Source organism: Halichoeres trimaculatus, unplaced genomic scaffold, assembly GCF_033239565.1.
Source record: "Halichoeres trimaculatus isolate MK-OKI-2021-1 unplaced genomic scaffold, fHalTri1.1 fHalTri1_scaffold_8, whole genome shotgun sequence".
NCBI lineage: Eukaryota > Metazoa > Chordata > Actinopteri > Labriformes > Labridae > Halichoeres > Halichoeres trimaculatus.
In genome coordinates, this window is record NW_027437186.1 from 23,419,766 (window position 1) to 23,434,420 (window position 14,655).

The following is a 14,655-nucleotide window of genomic DNA, read 5'->3' on the forward strand; positions in this document are numbered from 1 at the left end:
ATTTGCAGAACGTCTCAGCTCTAATCCGCTGAACCATTCATGTTCAAGCGTCCCGCGGCGGAATAACGCACAAGTGACACACGCGCACACGCACACAGATGCGCACGAGCACACTTGTGGCTCTGAAGGCGCATGGGCGCGTGAAACAAGATAAAGGCCCAGACCGATATCTTTGAGGTTGCTACATTTCTACGCATCTCTGCAGAATGCATCACGTTGCAAAACCGAACTGGCGGCTGGCTGTGCTGCTCGCGCCCGTGACGATACTGCTGACGCGCCACTAGCCGCACCACCCAGGAGACAGAGAGGAGAGGAGAGCTGTGAGCGGCGGACCGAGCTGTGGGACTGACTGACTGACTGACTGGAAACCGGTCTCTCTCTTACTCCTTCTTTCCTCCTTCCTTCCTTGAGCGCGGACGTTAAGCCTGCTGTTGCGCAAACCCCGTGGACAATATCTGACGAGTGACAGCAATTAACCAGTAGCACCATCCAGACTTTTCTGCAGAGATGGATGTACCAGGGTTTGCGCACAACATTACCAGTCCATTAAGTCCCTGCGAGGGCATGATCAAGGACCTCAGCCTGGACGCCATACAATTATGTGAACGAGATGGTAAGAGGGGGTTTACCTGCTTTTCATTTGGATAAAGACGTTATCAATGCGCTACCCGCCTTAATGTGTTAAAAGCTACAGAAACGCACCCCGTCTGTTGTGCCAGTGGATTTGACTGCATGCTGTACCCGTATTGTCTGTTGAAGGGAGTATGGGCCGCTTGTTCTGCCAGTTCCTAATAGATGGATGCGCTTGTGCGTGTGTGGAATATTAGAGTGTCTTCTCATGGCACCGGGTTAAGTTCATACATAACTGAGCTGCCCACAAAAGATAAACGCTTATTCCTGCAAAATGAGCATGCACAAGCAAGGAAACATTATTTGTGAATTAATTGCCTGCACTTCAGCACCACAGACATGGACAGAGACCGGCAGCCACCCCGCCTATAACCGCTGCTCCATTGCTTTATCAAAGGGAGTTGCCTTAATCAATGTATTTGCTTACAGAGCATAACATCCTGCGCAATTGTATGTTTGCAAATTAACATTCTTTATGTTATAGCCGATCTGAAACTCAAGAAACTCTCCCCCTGCGTTGAATTTTTGATCCATCAAGTTATTTAGCTGCATCCATGCTGTCAAAGGTTGAGTTTTACAAAATCAAAAGTTTTCCGGATACTACTATCAAAAAATTAGAAAAAGAAATGTCATGAATTAAATCATACACCAGGAGTCATTAATTGGCTTATATTTCAGTTTGATTAAAGATAAGCAGATTCTGCATTAAAAGGCTACTCTAATGAGAATTTATTGGTTGGGAGGGAAAAAAGCAAGTCATCATCAGGAGAGAGTGAGAGCCTCAAACATGGCTGCACCCACGTGTGTGCACAGGCAGTGCAGCCCTACACACCCATCAGTGCAATTACACACTACCAATTTCACATCTGAGTCCAGGTGCATCTTTCCAAGAACTCCCTTTTAATTACATTTTTATACTAATCCACATCCACAGGGTCAAACGTGTTTCATAGCTGAGTGGATTTAATGTGACTCTCTTCACAGATTTTTTTTTTATTATCTATATTTAGATTGACTCCTATAAATCCATGGTGTGTCTTCATTGAGGCCCCAAAAGACCCCCCTGCACGTGATCACAGTGCAGCCATTGTAGCACACTCCCTCATTTTCATCTGCCAGTGCTGCTGCTCCTCATAATGTAATACAGCAGGGCGCAGCTTATACCCTCTTAGTGCTCTGCTGGCCAGATTCTAAAGCTGTAATTTTAATAATGGGTGCATCGACTGGGGCTGGTCTCTCTCTAATGGACCCTGTGCCAGCTCTGTGCTTCCTTTACCGCTGCTTTACTGGAGAGCTTTTATTTTGATAAGTCTGATCCTTGCAGCACAACAGTCACTTCTCTATTGAGGAAGTTGATGTCGTTAAACCAGTGTAAATAGTGCTTCTGTGTCCTTGAGACACCCACATACTCTGTTTATGGAGAAACAGTTACAATGCATGCCTTTGTGTAGATAATGAGAATAAATAGGCTGTACAATAGTCTCTGGATTTGTAACCTCAGATAATCCCTGTGCTATAGATAGATCGACTTACATTATCATGTATATAAGTATACCATCAAATATGTCATTTATCCATTAGCATACAGGAACTCATCACAAAATGTGTGTATAAAAACTGAGGAGACTTTTGATGTTGACGTTAACTCCAAAGAAAAAAACTTTCAAATTCATAATTTTCTTGCTAAACCCTTTGCAGAATTCTGAGCACCAACATTGTTCTCAGAAGTCAAATGATTTATTGTTACGCAAGTTTTTCCAAGGACCATATTCATTTCAGCACCACAGTCTTCTAAATTTAACTCTCATATCCATTAATATTTAATTGCCAGCATGAGAGGCTTATGTGCCTATGCTGACCCAGCAAATGGGGATGCATGCAGCCTACAAATGTCTGTGGGAAAAAGCTCTCTGTCATACACACACACACACACACACACACACACACACACACACACACACACACACACACACACACACACACACACACACACACACACACACACACACACACACACACACACACACACACACACACACACAGACTGAGGACTATTTGAGCATTTCAGTACACAAAGAAGTGGTGAAATACCAGTTGTTTCTGTGTGCCCCCTGTGTTCAAGGGAGTGTAACAGCCTTAATGGTGTAGTGTGGTGAATGCTGGGGTTGTGACATGAATGAGTGTTTGCTCAGAGCGATGAGTAATGGGAAGATTAAAGAATGGGGTCCTGTGAATAAGAGGTCTGTGTCACTTGTGTGTGCAGGTCTGACAACACAGAGAACTGCTGCCAAATTTGCTCAGCCTCTGCAAAGCTGACTGGGGACCACCATTTTGGTATCCCCAGATAATGTGCATTAACGGGGTGTAATGAAATACATGCTATGTGCAGTGCAAGGCCTTTGTACCGTTGCAGCTGGTTTAATTAAGTTGCATGATGGATGGAAGTAAGAAGTGTGTCTAAAATCTCTGCTGGAAATACTGCTGTTCTAGCTGTGACAGCTCAGTCTGGAAGTGTGCGCCTTGGAAGGACTGATGCACAGAAATACAGGAAACCATGATCTAAAGGTGCCTTACCATTATAGCTGACTGTCAGATACAAGAAAAGCTCCCTCAGTGTTGTTCTCATCAGCTATAGACCTATTGGGTAAAAAAAGATCTTATCTGGATGGTATTTCCTCTTTTGCCATCACTACTCAGACTAGAATATAGGCTGTTACCAATTATTATTAAGATCATTATTATGGTTAGCTCAGTTAATCATGGCTCCTGGACAAGACCTTACTGAGATGCTCACTGACTCTTGTTTGGCACTTGGTCATATTGATAGCAAGGGTCTCAGTTTTGTTGTGTTTACTGCTAATTATCAGTGTTAGTATGCCAAGATGTATACAATGATCCTTAAATAGATGATAAAATACTGACTACAAGACGTTTCCTCAAATATTTTTAAACTACCTTTGAAATGTATGTCAGAAGCTTAGTTTTCTGCAACGAGCTAACATACTAAACAAAGTCTCATGATGATTTCTTGAATTTTTTTCAGTTTTTGTAACTTTTTGTAATCTAATTTTTGTACTTTTCCATTAAATTGAATAAGTAAAAATAAAGCTGGCATGCTTAACATAGAGGTAACAGGAGAAAAGCTGTCTGCCGAAAAATCAACATGAAAAGATTCTTATAGAGTGCAGTTAGCATGCTAATAGTAGCATTTAGCTATGCCCAAGTACATCTCACAAAGCTGCTAGCACAACATTGTACTGATCCCAATGTAGGCATCAATATATCGACATTTTAGCTTGATCAGCACACCACTACTCATAACAATAAATAGATCTATATATGTATTTTTAGGGATGGATCGAAGAGCTGCACACTGAAAGGCAAAAAGCCACATGTGTGGCTCATGAGCCACAGGTTGGCCACCCCTGTGCTGCACTGAGGAAGTGAACAGAACTGAGTGTTATATTGATAAATATTGGTATTTTGACTCTATGGTGTTGCCATGATGGACTTAGCATCAATCTCAAAACACAGCTGCTTGCAAGGCTGTAGACCCAATCTGTTCTCCACAACAACAGAAAGCCTCACGTATAACGTTCACACAGTCTGAGTAAGCTGGCATTTCAGTTTGGCCTGAGTTCAATGAGAGCAGTTGTGTGCCATGACTGTGCTGGCAAGAGGTAAGGTATGTGTTACACAGTTGCTTATCAGCAAGCTTAATGTCTTCACTTGTAACTGGTTGTGATTTGACACAGAACTTTTTGAAAGTGACTAACTTGAAATTGAAAATACAGTTTACTGTTTTCTTTACATGGGCTGTTTGTGCTTGGAAATATAAGACTGAAGAACATACAGCAACCTGTTGTTTGGGAATTCAAGTTCTCTGCAAATGAGCAACAATGAGTCACTCTGGTCTTTAAAAGAAATGATAAAAACAGTATTGTGATGCCCCAGGACTTCTTTATTTAGATTAATCTGAAAGAAAGGAGCAGTGGGTCGATTCTGAGCCAAAGAGTCCACTTCACCATGAAAGATTGTGTTATTAAAGCATCTCTACTGGGTCTTTGTCAGCTCAGGGGAGTATTGACATCCTAAAGATGGAACACAGACTGTGTAACCCTGATGGAAGGAAGCATTATTTATTTTCCGAGTCTTGGTCTGGCCTGTGCATTGAGAGGAACAAAAGACGTGCTTTTCAAAGCCTGTGAGCACCGATGTCTTGTGAGTGCAGCACTGCTCATGTCTACAGTTCAGTTTTACAGGGAGCACTGCAACATAAACAGTAGGAGGCTTGTCTGTCTGAACCAAGTGCCCACTTGTGCAGTCAAAAACTATCAGAGCTACTATCATCTGCCAATTCTCTCCTCACCTTACGCACCTGCCAACGATACTTGGCAAACTGGTTTTTAGCTAACCTTTACTGAAAGTTGACTTGTTTTCAAAGTGAGAAGCGTGGATGTTTAACTGGCCTCACATGGTGGACACTTTTATCACCTAACACCAACCAGAGAGTCCATTTACATCATTTTAGGCTTATTAAATGGCCTGAATGGAAATCAAATAACTTTCCTCTCAGCTTACAAGTGATTTACCGTATCGAGCCCAGGTGTGACTGGAACAAATCCTACCACAAAGCGCCATTAGGATGGTCCTATGCATGCATGTTAACAAGATTTGTATTGATCCTTCTGCATCTATTGCTACCCACACTGTGGCATTTGACTGCACGCTGTATAAAGGGTAATAGCCAATGAGACTCGTTTGATAGGCTTATGCACGGAGGAGGCTCTCTGTCATTTTAATGGTTTTTCTATAATGCAGATATCTGTGCCCTTTATTTTGGTGCTCAGTTTGAGCTTGTGTAGAGCCAATTTATGTCATTCTGAATCCCTGTATATGTGTTTACATCATGAGTAATGCTTGTTACTGAGCCCAAAAGTAGCAGCTCAGAGGTTGACTCTTGTTTTGCTTGGTCATGATGAGACAAAAAATCTCCCAGCTTACACCTGCACATTATAATACAGTGACATAAATTGCGAGACAAGTTATAATGACTCAACGAAATGAGTATTTGCTCCAGCATCAGCCCCCAAGTGCAGGAGGGAAGCAGCAAGAGCTGAGCCGTGGTACTGTCATCTAAATTTAAGTTTGGCTGAGGGTTTGGGCCTCCTGCATGTGTTCATAAAAAGGTTTAACTCTCTCCTGTAACGCCTGACCTTCAGCCTGCTTTGGCTCTCGCTCTTCTATCTTTCATCCTGCACTCTCACAGTCCCCGAGGATTCGTAACACAGCTTAGCTCCGGCTCTCACAAAGCCTCTGCATTTACCTCGAGGCAGGCCTGCCTTGTACAAATAAATGTATTGAGATTCTGATTTTGGAAATGGCAAATCAATTTTGTGTGGTGTTTTGTATTTATCATCCTTTTTTAATGTGTTGGCATTTTAATAATCTCATCTTTTAAACCAGTTTGCTCAACGTTTTTGTATCTCATCGCATTTTATTTTTGTTTTTTCCATAAACTGCAGCCTTCACAGCGTCTTTTCCGCGTGTGATAACATCACTTATAGCCTGACTGCAAAGTCTTAATCGTGTTGCATCAGCATTATTCGACTGCATTTGGAAAGCTTCACTTTGTGGGTGTAATGCCTCCATTTGCAGGTTAATTAGGAGAGCATTAGAGTAAACAGGAGCTAAATCAGCAGTGTGGAGTATCAGGGAGCTGGGAGGGATGAGACCTGCATGGGGTCTGCTGCCAGGGTACTTGTTGTGTTGACATTAATTGTTTAAGCAGCAGTGGGAAAGCTACTTCAGGCACAACAAAGAAACTTAGTAAGCAGGTTTAACATGTTTGGTGTTTGGTTTTGGCTGATGTTTACAGTGATGCTTTTCTGAAGTAGTTTCTGGAACAAGTCACAAAAGGGTTGTTTTCTACTTTAGCTCCTCAAGATCTGGTATGTTGTACAATCCCCCAAATTAAAGAGATATTTGAGCCTCTTAGGAGAGGTAATACCTCAGATAACATCTGCTACAATATTAACATTTGAAATGCACTTGTACTGTCTGCTCTCAAAGGCCTGGATTACTCAGCGTTTTGCTGAGAACTCTTCAGCAAGGCTTTTAAAAAGAAACATCCTTGGCTATTTTTAATCTTTTCCTAAAGCAGATGTCAAAGGATGACATCAGGCCTCTTTGTATTCTGCTTATGTTCAGTAAAGGTCAGCAACATACAGTCTCGGCTGGTGGAGGCCACAGTGCTGACAACACTGTGCTGTGCTGACTTAGTGGAGCATTAACTGACCAAGGTCTGCTCCATCATGTTTTGTCTGACCCTCTCAGACTGACACAAATATAGCAGCTCAGTAGAATGAGACAGACTTCAAATCTGGACCAACAGCAGCAACAGGAAACGTTTTTGTGTCATAGGAAATCAATATGGCCCACTCAAATCATTAACTGTTTATGACAACAGTCAACATATGTCCACTTCCTCCCATAGTGAGGTGCAAAGCCAAAATACAGCCTCAGCGGTTGCTGATGTATTGTGCTGGTGGAACAGAAGCATATGCAGAAGCAATCTAGCTGGTCATAATACCTGCACCAATCAAAAATTACACACTCAACTCACTGAAAACCACATTTGCCAACAGAGCTGTCAATCACCTTTTTAGCACAAATTAAAACAAGAAAATACACTTCTATTACAGAAATAAACCAACCTAGCTTTTCTTCAAGGCTCTTGTAACATAAATTTGCCAACTTTCATGCATTGACCAAGGATGGAGCCAGGGGTTGCCCAGGTAACCAGGACTGAACAAATGACACTACCTTTGCCAGCTTTATGAAAGAAAAATTGCTCAATATCTAATGTCTAATTTTAGATATTATCAATTAAAATTAAGAATAGCTACAACTGCACTGATGCTAATTGAAATGTCAGATTTTCATCGGAGTAATTCTTCCCCTTGTATCTGGAATGTTCATGACAGATAGGAATACATGCTTGCAGGCCATCCTGCATTGAATTTATTCTATAATCCATATGTCTTTCTACATTGTCCTTAACTATTTACTGTAGTGAGAAGATTTATTACTTTTTTTCCGCAAATTTTTTCTCTAATTATGACTGGAAGGCTTTCCACCACACTAAGGATATATAGACCCCCTGTTGCATGAAGCAGCAGGGGTCTTTTGGTTAAAGATGATTATTTTTGTTAATCAGCTGCTTGTAATTAGGCGGAGGTTATAAGGACAAAAGTAAGCAGGGGGTCTAGTCCAGTCCAGTTGTAGAGGTAAAGGACATCTCTGGTGGATGTTATCTGGCAGTCTTTAGTTATGATTTGAGAATGAGGCTTCACAGTGATTTGAGTGAAAGCTACACATCGAATGAATTACCTTCTCGTTATTTCCTAAAGTGATTCAATTTACGAACGCTCCACAGTTGGAGTGGTGTGTGGAGGCGAGACAGGAGAGTCCACACAGCCCAATTATGGGATTATTCTTTCATGTCGCCCCCTCTCTTAGCTGATGAGTGGAGATGGTTGTTCCATGCTCCGCTGCTCCTGCTTTTGTTTCCCCTCCACAGAGTCCAGTCATGTTTAGCATTGCTCCCGAATTCTGCATTCTTGTGTTTTACTCACTCTCGTGTTTGGACCCCAGAGCGTGCACAGAAAACACATTGTTGCTGTGCCAAGTGGGCGTCTCAGAGCGTGATGCAAAGTCGATATTCACCCTAATTCTACAAAGCCCTCATTCAACTGTGTTTTGACATTTCAGTGGCCTCAGTGTGCATGTTGGGATGTTTGCCTTTGATGCAATGCTCTTACAAGGACCAAGCTAATGCAGAGGATCTTAACAATGTGAAAGGGTTTTTACCTTAAATTCACTTTAAATATTTAAATCGATCCGATCTGCAGAATAAAAAAAGCAACATTTCTCTGTACCTTCACTAGTGATTTCTCTGTAACCTCTGCATGAGCATGAGCATTCATGCAAAAGGGTTTTTTCCTTACTTTGATCAGAAATGGATCCATCACTGCAGAGAAGAGAGGATGGTCTATAAGAAGCATCTGAAATATTTAGTGCTGCATATGTTCTGGAAAACAGTTAGGTGTGTGTGTGCGTGTTGAGGGGCTGATGTGTTTCCATGGCAACATATATGGTAGTCAGCGACACAGGCAGTGCCTTGTGCAAGTGTGTGATAGGGTGGATACACTACTGTAAGTGATTTCTGTGGAATAATTACCGAGAAACTGCAGGAGTGAGAACGCTTCATAAGAAAGAGAAAAAGAGATTCTGACCACTGAATATATGCTTTATGTGGATTTAAAAGGTGGATATTTACTTATAAAGGTCTTAGAGCAACAGTTACCTGTCAGTGTCTCAAAATAATCTCACTGCCGCAGCAAAGATTGAAAAAAGGTTTTCTGTCAAAAAGAATGTGCACTCATAAAGGATTGCTACACTAAATTCAAACCATATGATTCAAACTTGGTAGGCTGGAAAGTTTTGTCCTGTTTTGTCTTTAACATATCAACATTTTCTTTTTGCCTGCTCACAGGGAGCAAATCCCAGGATGGCAGTCTCTCTGAGGAGGAGCTCCCTGTCCCCCAGAACATCAAGATCAGCAACATCACCTGCGACTCCTTCAAGATCTGCTGGGACATGGAGGCGCGCAGCAAGGATCGCATCACGCACTACTTCATTGACCTGAACAAGAAGGAAAACAAGAACTCCAATAAGTTCAAACACAAGGTAATGCTTGAATCAGCGTGGATGCAAACTGAGGTGACACTATGCAGAGGGATGACTCACTGAAAAGCCTGATGTTGTATTCACACTGAATTCAATATGCTGCGTTTTATAAATAGAGAATCAATGTGTCAGAAATGAGAGGTTTGTGTTTTTGTGAGTCAGACTGTGTTACACAAATTAAACTGAAGTGAATGAACATAATGACCTTAAAGAACCCATAGAAGTGATTTTGTACTTCAGTTGAAAACAAGTCTTTTTGGTTTTAATTAAAATCTTTTTCTTGTTTGTTCACTCATTCAGATAACACCTTTTGAATATACTCTTAAACTATCTAACCATTATCCAAACAGTGCAGACAGTATAATTTTACATGCACAAGTAGCGTCTTCTTAAAGCAATCTCATATTGCTTTTATTAACAATCAAATTCAACAGCTACTGTGAACTGTTAGTTTTCTTTTAATTTAATTCCCTGAGTTCCAAACAGGAAGCAACTAAAGAAAAGATGTGGAGGGAAAAGTCAACATAGAATCTGACTTGAACTGGGCTGAACACTTTTGGGTTTACGCAGTGGGATACATAGACTTTTTTAAGGGCAGGGGTGACAAGAAAAAAAGGCACATACAGAGGTTCCTTGCCACTGAAGAGGGCTCTATGGTCTTTTTGTTTTCAAGGGCACTTTAGCATACGTTTTGACACCCAAGCGAGCATTTTATTTCCAATAACCAGCTAAGAGGACAGCATTGTGTGTTTTGCCAACCAGGAGGGCACTTAAGCAAGCGTTTTGGTACCTAAGCAAGCACTTAGCGCATGTTTTTCAACAACTGGGCCACGAGGGCCCCTTGTGCACACCATTGAGTTTGAGTGGCTTACAGGCTAAGTTATAGTTTTTCTTCTGTAAATTGATTTGTGACCACAATATAACTGTATGATCACATAATAACAATACATAAATATTTAACTTTTATGGACTAACTGTTGAGTCTCTCCCCTCATAGCCATATCAATCCAGCAATATTTGAAATCTATTCATTGTCACAATCCTGATGTTCAAGGCCTAATTGATTAAAAGCTCAAACATGACACAGCGATCCACTTGAATATAACCTTTCTTTTTAAGCATGAGGCAGAAAGATTTGTGTTTTCTTGTTTTCAAAGACTGCACAGTAAGCTGTCGCGTCAAGTTCAAACAGACTAATATCCCTCACATGGCTCTCTCTGCTTGAGAGTTATTGCTCCAGCAGCAGCAGCAGCAGCAGCAGAGAGAATGTTTCACTCCTTCAGAAACAGTCCATGATCTGTTTTGGTAATCTTACAGGCTTGTTTCATCAGCCTCCTTCTTTCCCTCCTACATCCACTTCCCGGGTGATGCTTGGCTGAGTGTTTCCTCTCTTTTGGCTCTGTTATTGCGGGGTGACCTCGTGCTTGTATTTTGATTTTGGTGTGCAGCAACAGTGGATTAATGGGCTGACTCTGTTGCTAGGCAGGGGCTCCTGGTCCAATCAATGAGCTGCTAAGGCCCAGTAAGGCTTGGAGGGGGGTGAATAGTGAAGAAAAAACTGTATGTACATATCAAAAGGGCAGCCACAGGTGGAAGGACTGAAGTCTGCCTCATGCTGCGTATGGAATGTAAACATGCATGTGTGAAGCATGCATCTGCAAATGTCAGGTGGAGTACATTTCTGACTCATTCCGTCTTCTCCCCTTTCTCTTAGGATGTTCCCACCAAACTGGTGGCTAAAGCAGTGCCCCTTCCCATGACGGTGAGGGGCCACTGGTTCCTGAGTCCCCGCACTGAGTACACCGTGGCCGTCCAAACTGCATCAAAACAGACCGACGGGGACTACGCCATCTCTGAGTGGAGCGAGATTGTTGAGTTCTGCACTGCCGGTGAGTAATGTTCAACATGCAGGGAGGGCCTACACTTCAGCATGTGGGGATTTTGGTATTGCTTTTGATTTCTGCTGGACAAACAGTCCACTCGTTCAGTGCTTCAGAGGAATATAATGAAAGTTGAGGATACCACACAGCTTCAGGGAGAATATTAAAAGAAGGCTAATTTATACCAAGTGGATGAGGAGATGAAGGAAGAGATGATCGGGGAAAAAGGAGTGAGGAGTACTGCTGTATATTTTCTCATGCAGGGGTCAGCAAGTTCAATGTAGCTGGCTGGAGGCTTTGAGTGGGGGAGGGGAGCAGGCTGAGGAGATGATGGCAGGAGACTGGAGGGTAATTTATTGGTTGGTTTTGTTTCGTGGGGGGTGGAGCTGGAAACGTGATGACAAGCAGGAGAGGAAAGGCAAGGGCAGAGAGTATGGGACTAAGATGTAGTGAAAGAGAGTGATCCAAAAATGCACAACAAGCATCTATGGTCAGAGTATTAACATGTAAACAGGTATGATGTCCAGTTTAGCCACTTTATGTCCTCAATTTCAAAGCAGTCTGTCCATCTTTACTCAGAACCTTATTAGGGTTTGTTTTGATGTTCCCAGTGTTCTGTTTTCTCTAAATCCTTTTACAGTGACACATTAAAAATGCTCCATCAATGGGTCACATTTTGCCAGTCACTACCCTGCCGCTTGTGGCCTCCTGTAGCCTTCTGATGTCGTACTCTGTGAAAATTAAGCTCCTTATTTTAAGAGCAAGATGCTTCATGACATTTAGCAGTGATATTTCCACAGCAGCTGAACAGCTTTTATGTCTAAAACTGCTCTTTGAAACATCAATTTCCCTTCTTTCTTTTTGCAAACCCAACCACAAAGACACTCTTGACCAACTTTTTATGGAAGCAAAACATGGCTCAAGGTCCATCGTCCTACAGCCCTCTGCTTCCATCTTACATGTATAAATTATGACACATTCTGCAGGAACTCAAGAACTCTAACAGCTGATGTGGTCATATAAATGTTTGAACCATGATGTGACAATGTGATTCATAAACATCAAGAGCTCAAAAAAAGGGACACAAGAGTAGATTAAAACCATGCAGAAAAGTTGTTTGCAGGTCAGAGTAGTCTTAAATGTTGTGAATAAACAATCATGATAAACCCTGCCTCAAAAGAAATCCCAATGTATTTCCCCCATATTGCCCTTAAATGGGGAACATTGTCCTTGAGTCTGTAATGATGGCAAAAGTATGTCTCACACCATTTAGTGACAGTTTAAAGCTACTTTCACAAGCTCAGATGTAGCCCTCTGTGAAAAAAAAAACAAAGGTAAGACACCCCTGTCTTACAGTGTCTCTGGAAATATGACGCTTAAAAGCAATGGATGCCAGAAGTAGTACAACTCTTACTATCACAACAACACAAGTCAGAGAGACAGAGCTCCTGAGTTATGGTCCTGAAACTGCAGCTTCCAGCTCTGCAGACATAATACTGGAAACGTTCAAAGCAGCCTTTGCTTTCCATTAATAATAGCAGCCTTATGTTTGCTGTCAAAAATGTCCAAATCCCAACTATCCACATAAACACCATGTCATCTTTCATTTCTGTCTGAGATACTATGTCTGTGCATGAAAAAGCAGGGAATTTCCCCAAACTGTCCTGCTCAGTGTTGAAGTGCTTTTAGAGAAAACCAATGAGGGAGGGAGCCTCGATCCACATAAAACTTATGCTTTGGATAAAATCCACACCCATCTGGCAGACCTGCTCACACAGTGGTGAGTAAGATCAGACTGTATTACAGTACTTAAAAGAAATACTTTGAGGCTTTTTTTTTAATTCAGAGCCAAGTCATTTCAAGTCATAAATAAAAAGACGTTTAAGACAGATGGATCTCAGGACACAATGAGTCAACACATTTAGGTCATGTAACATCCCTGTCACAGTGCTCAAAGCCTGAATTTCAAATTACATTTTAGAGTAGTTTCAGATTCCTCAGAATAACAAGACATTAATTTTCACAGTTATGTGTTTATGTGTTTGCAGATTATTCCACAGTGCATCTAAACCAGCTGCTGGAAAAGGCAGAGGTCATTGCTGGGCGGATGCTGCGCTTCTCTGTCTTCTACAGGAACCAGAATAAAGAGTACTTTGACCAGGCCAGGTAGGCAGTCAGTTCTGGTTATTACCAAAACAGAGTAATGTTCTCCTGTAGCTTAACGTTTGTTCTCATCTTTTGTTTGGTTATTAATTATGTGGAGACTTCAATATGACCAAACCCAACATGAAATTATATGTGAGAGCTGTATTTGGCTGTAATTTAATGAGTGTGTATGTTGCTTTATTTCACTTTCACTTTTTCTTTTTTCCCCTTTCTTCTGATAGTGCTAGCACAAAAAAATCATACTTTTTGGGAATTCAAAGTTGTTGTTTTTTTTTTTTGTTTTTTTTTAAAGTTTCATTTAACTCAGTGAACTTGGTCCGTCTTTGTTACTCCGAGTTAAAATGATCTTTAATCTTTGGTTCAGAAACATCAAGTGTCCATTAAGAGCTCTGTCAACAATGCTAGGAGGCTGATTGTTCCACATTTAAATCAACAAAAATGACAGAAATTGCTTCCATCAGTCTAAAACTCAGGGAAGAACTTTTGTACACCACTTCATCACTTTTCACTCTGCAGAAAGAATTCTGAGAATGTAATTTGGAGATGATTTTATCTGCAAACAATCAGCCCAAAGCCAAAAAAGGGGGACTCAGGAGGAGGCTGCCGCTGTACATATTAATATAATTTGTTCCAAACTACATGTCCAGCTCAGCCTCCTGCCAATGCAAAGAATCCCAGATCTGCTCCAGCTGTCCTGTCCTCAGAACACATATACCAGACTTTAACAAAAGATCATTTGACTCTCTGCCATGTAGTTTCTTTACAAAGTGCTAAAGTTAGCAACCCTGCTGGAGGAGAGCAAACAGTTGTCAAGGAGAGTGAAAAGAAAAGGAAAATGCTTGTGGCAGCAAAAGCTGTGCAAGTCTGTTTGATGCTTTAGGAGAGTGTGACAGATAGAGGAGACAAGAAATATCCGTGGAGCAGCTTTTTGTGCAGTCAGATTCTTTAGTGGATTCCGTCTGGGTTCATGTGACTCCTTTTATTTAGTCCCTGTCCCCTTATCTCCTGTCTATGCTCTCTGCCTCAGAAAGCACAGTTTCTTACTAAAGCCACAGCTTGAGAGCACTTTTCCACCAAAGCTTTGCAGCATGACGTCATGTGAGTAGACTTCTGCTGCTGGGCTACATCTGATACAGTGAAATGAAGGTGTTTCTGTTAAACTGCGCCATCATGTGGAGGAAAACAGTACTGACACGACCACTTGATTAAGCCTCTGTCTCTGACCTGT

General features: G+C 41.6%; 1 protein-coding gene across 1 annotated transcript in view; it reads left to right on the forward strand.

The window, feature by feature from the left end:
• Positions 1–14,655, forward strand: part of LOC141794976 (phytanoyl-CoA hydroxylase-interacting protein-like) — an 18,074-nt gene continuing 3,419 nt past the window's right edge. The window contains exons 1-4 of the mRNA XM_074675663.1: positions 1–613; positions 9,188–9,381; positions 11,096–11,270; positions 13,310–13,427. Coding sequence (XP_074531764.1) covers positions 508–613; positions 9,188–9,381; positions 11,096–11,270; positions 13,310–13,427 — 593 coding nt within the window. The 5' untranslated portion in view covers positions 1–507. The remainder of the gene's footprint in view (positions 614–9,187; positions 9,382–11,095; positions 11,271–13,309; positions 13,428–14,655) is intronic.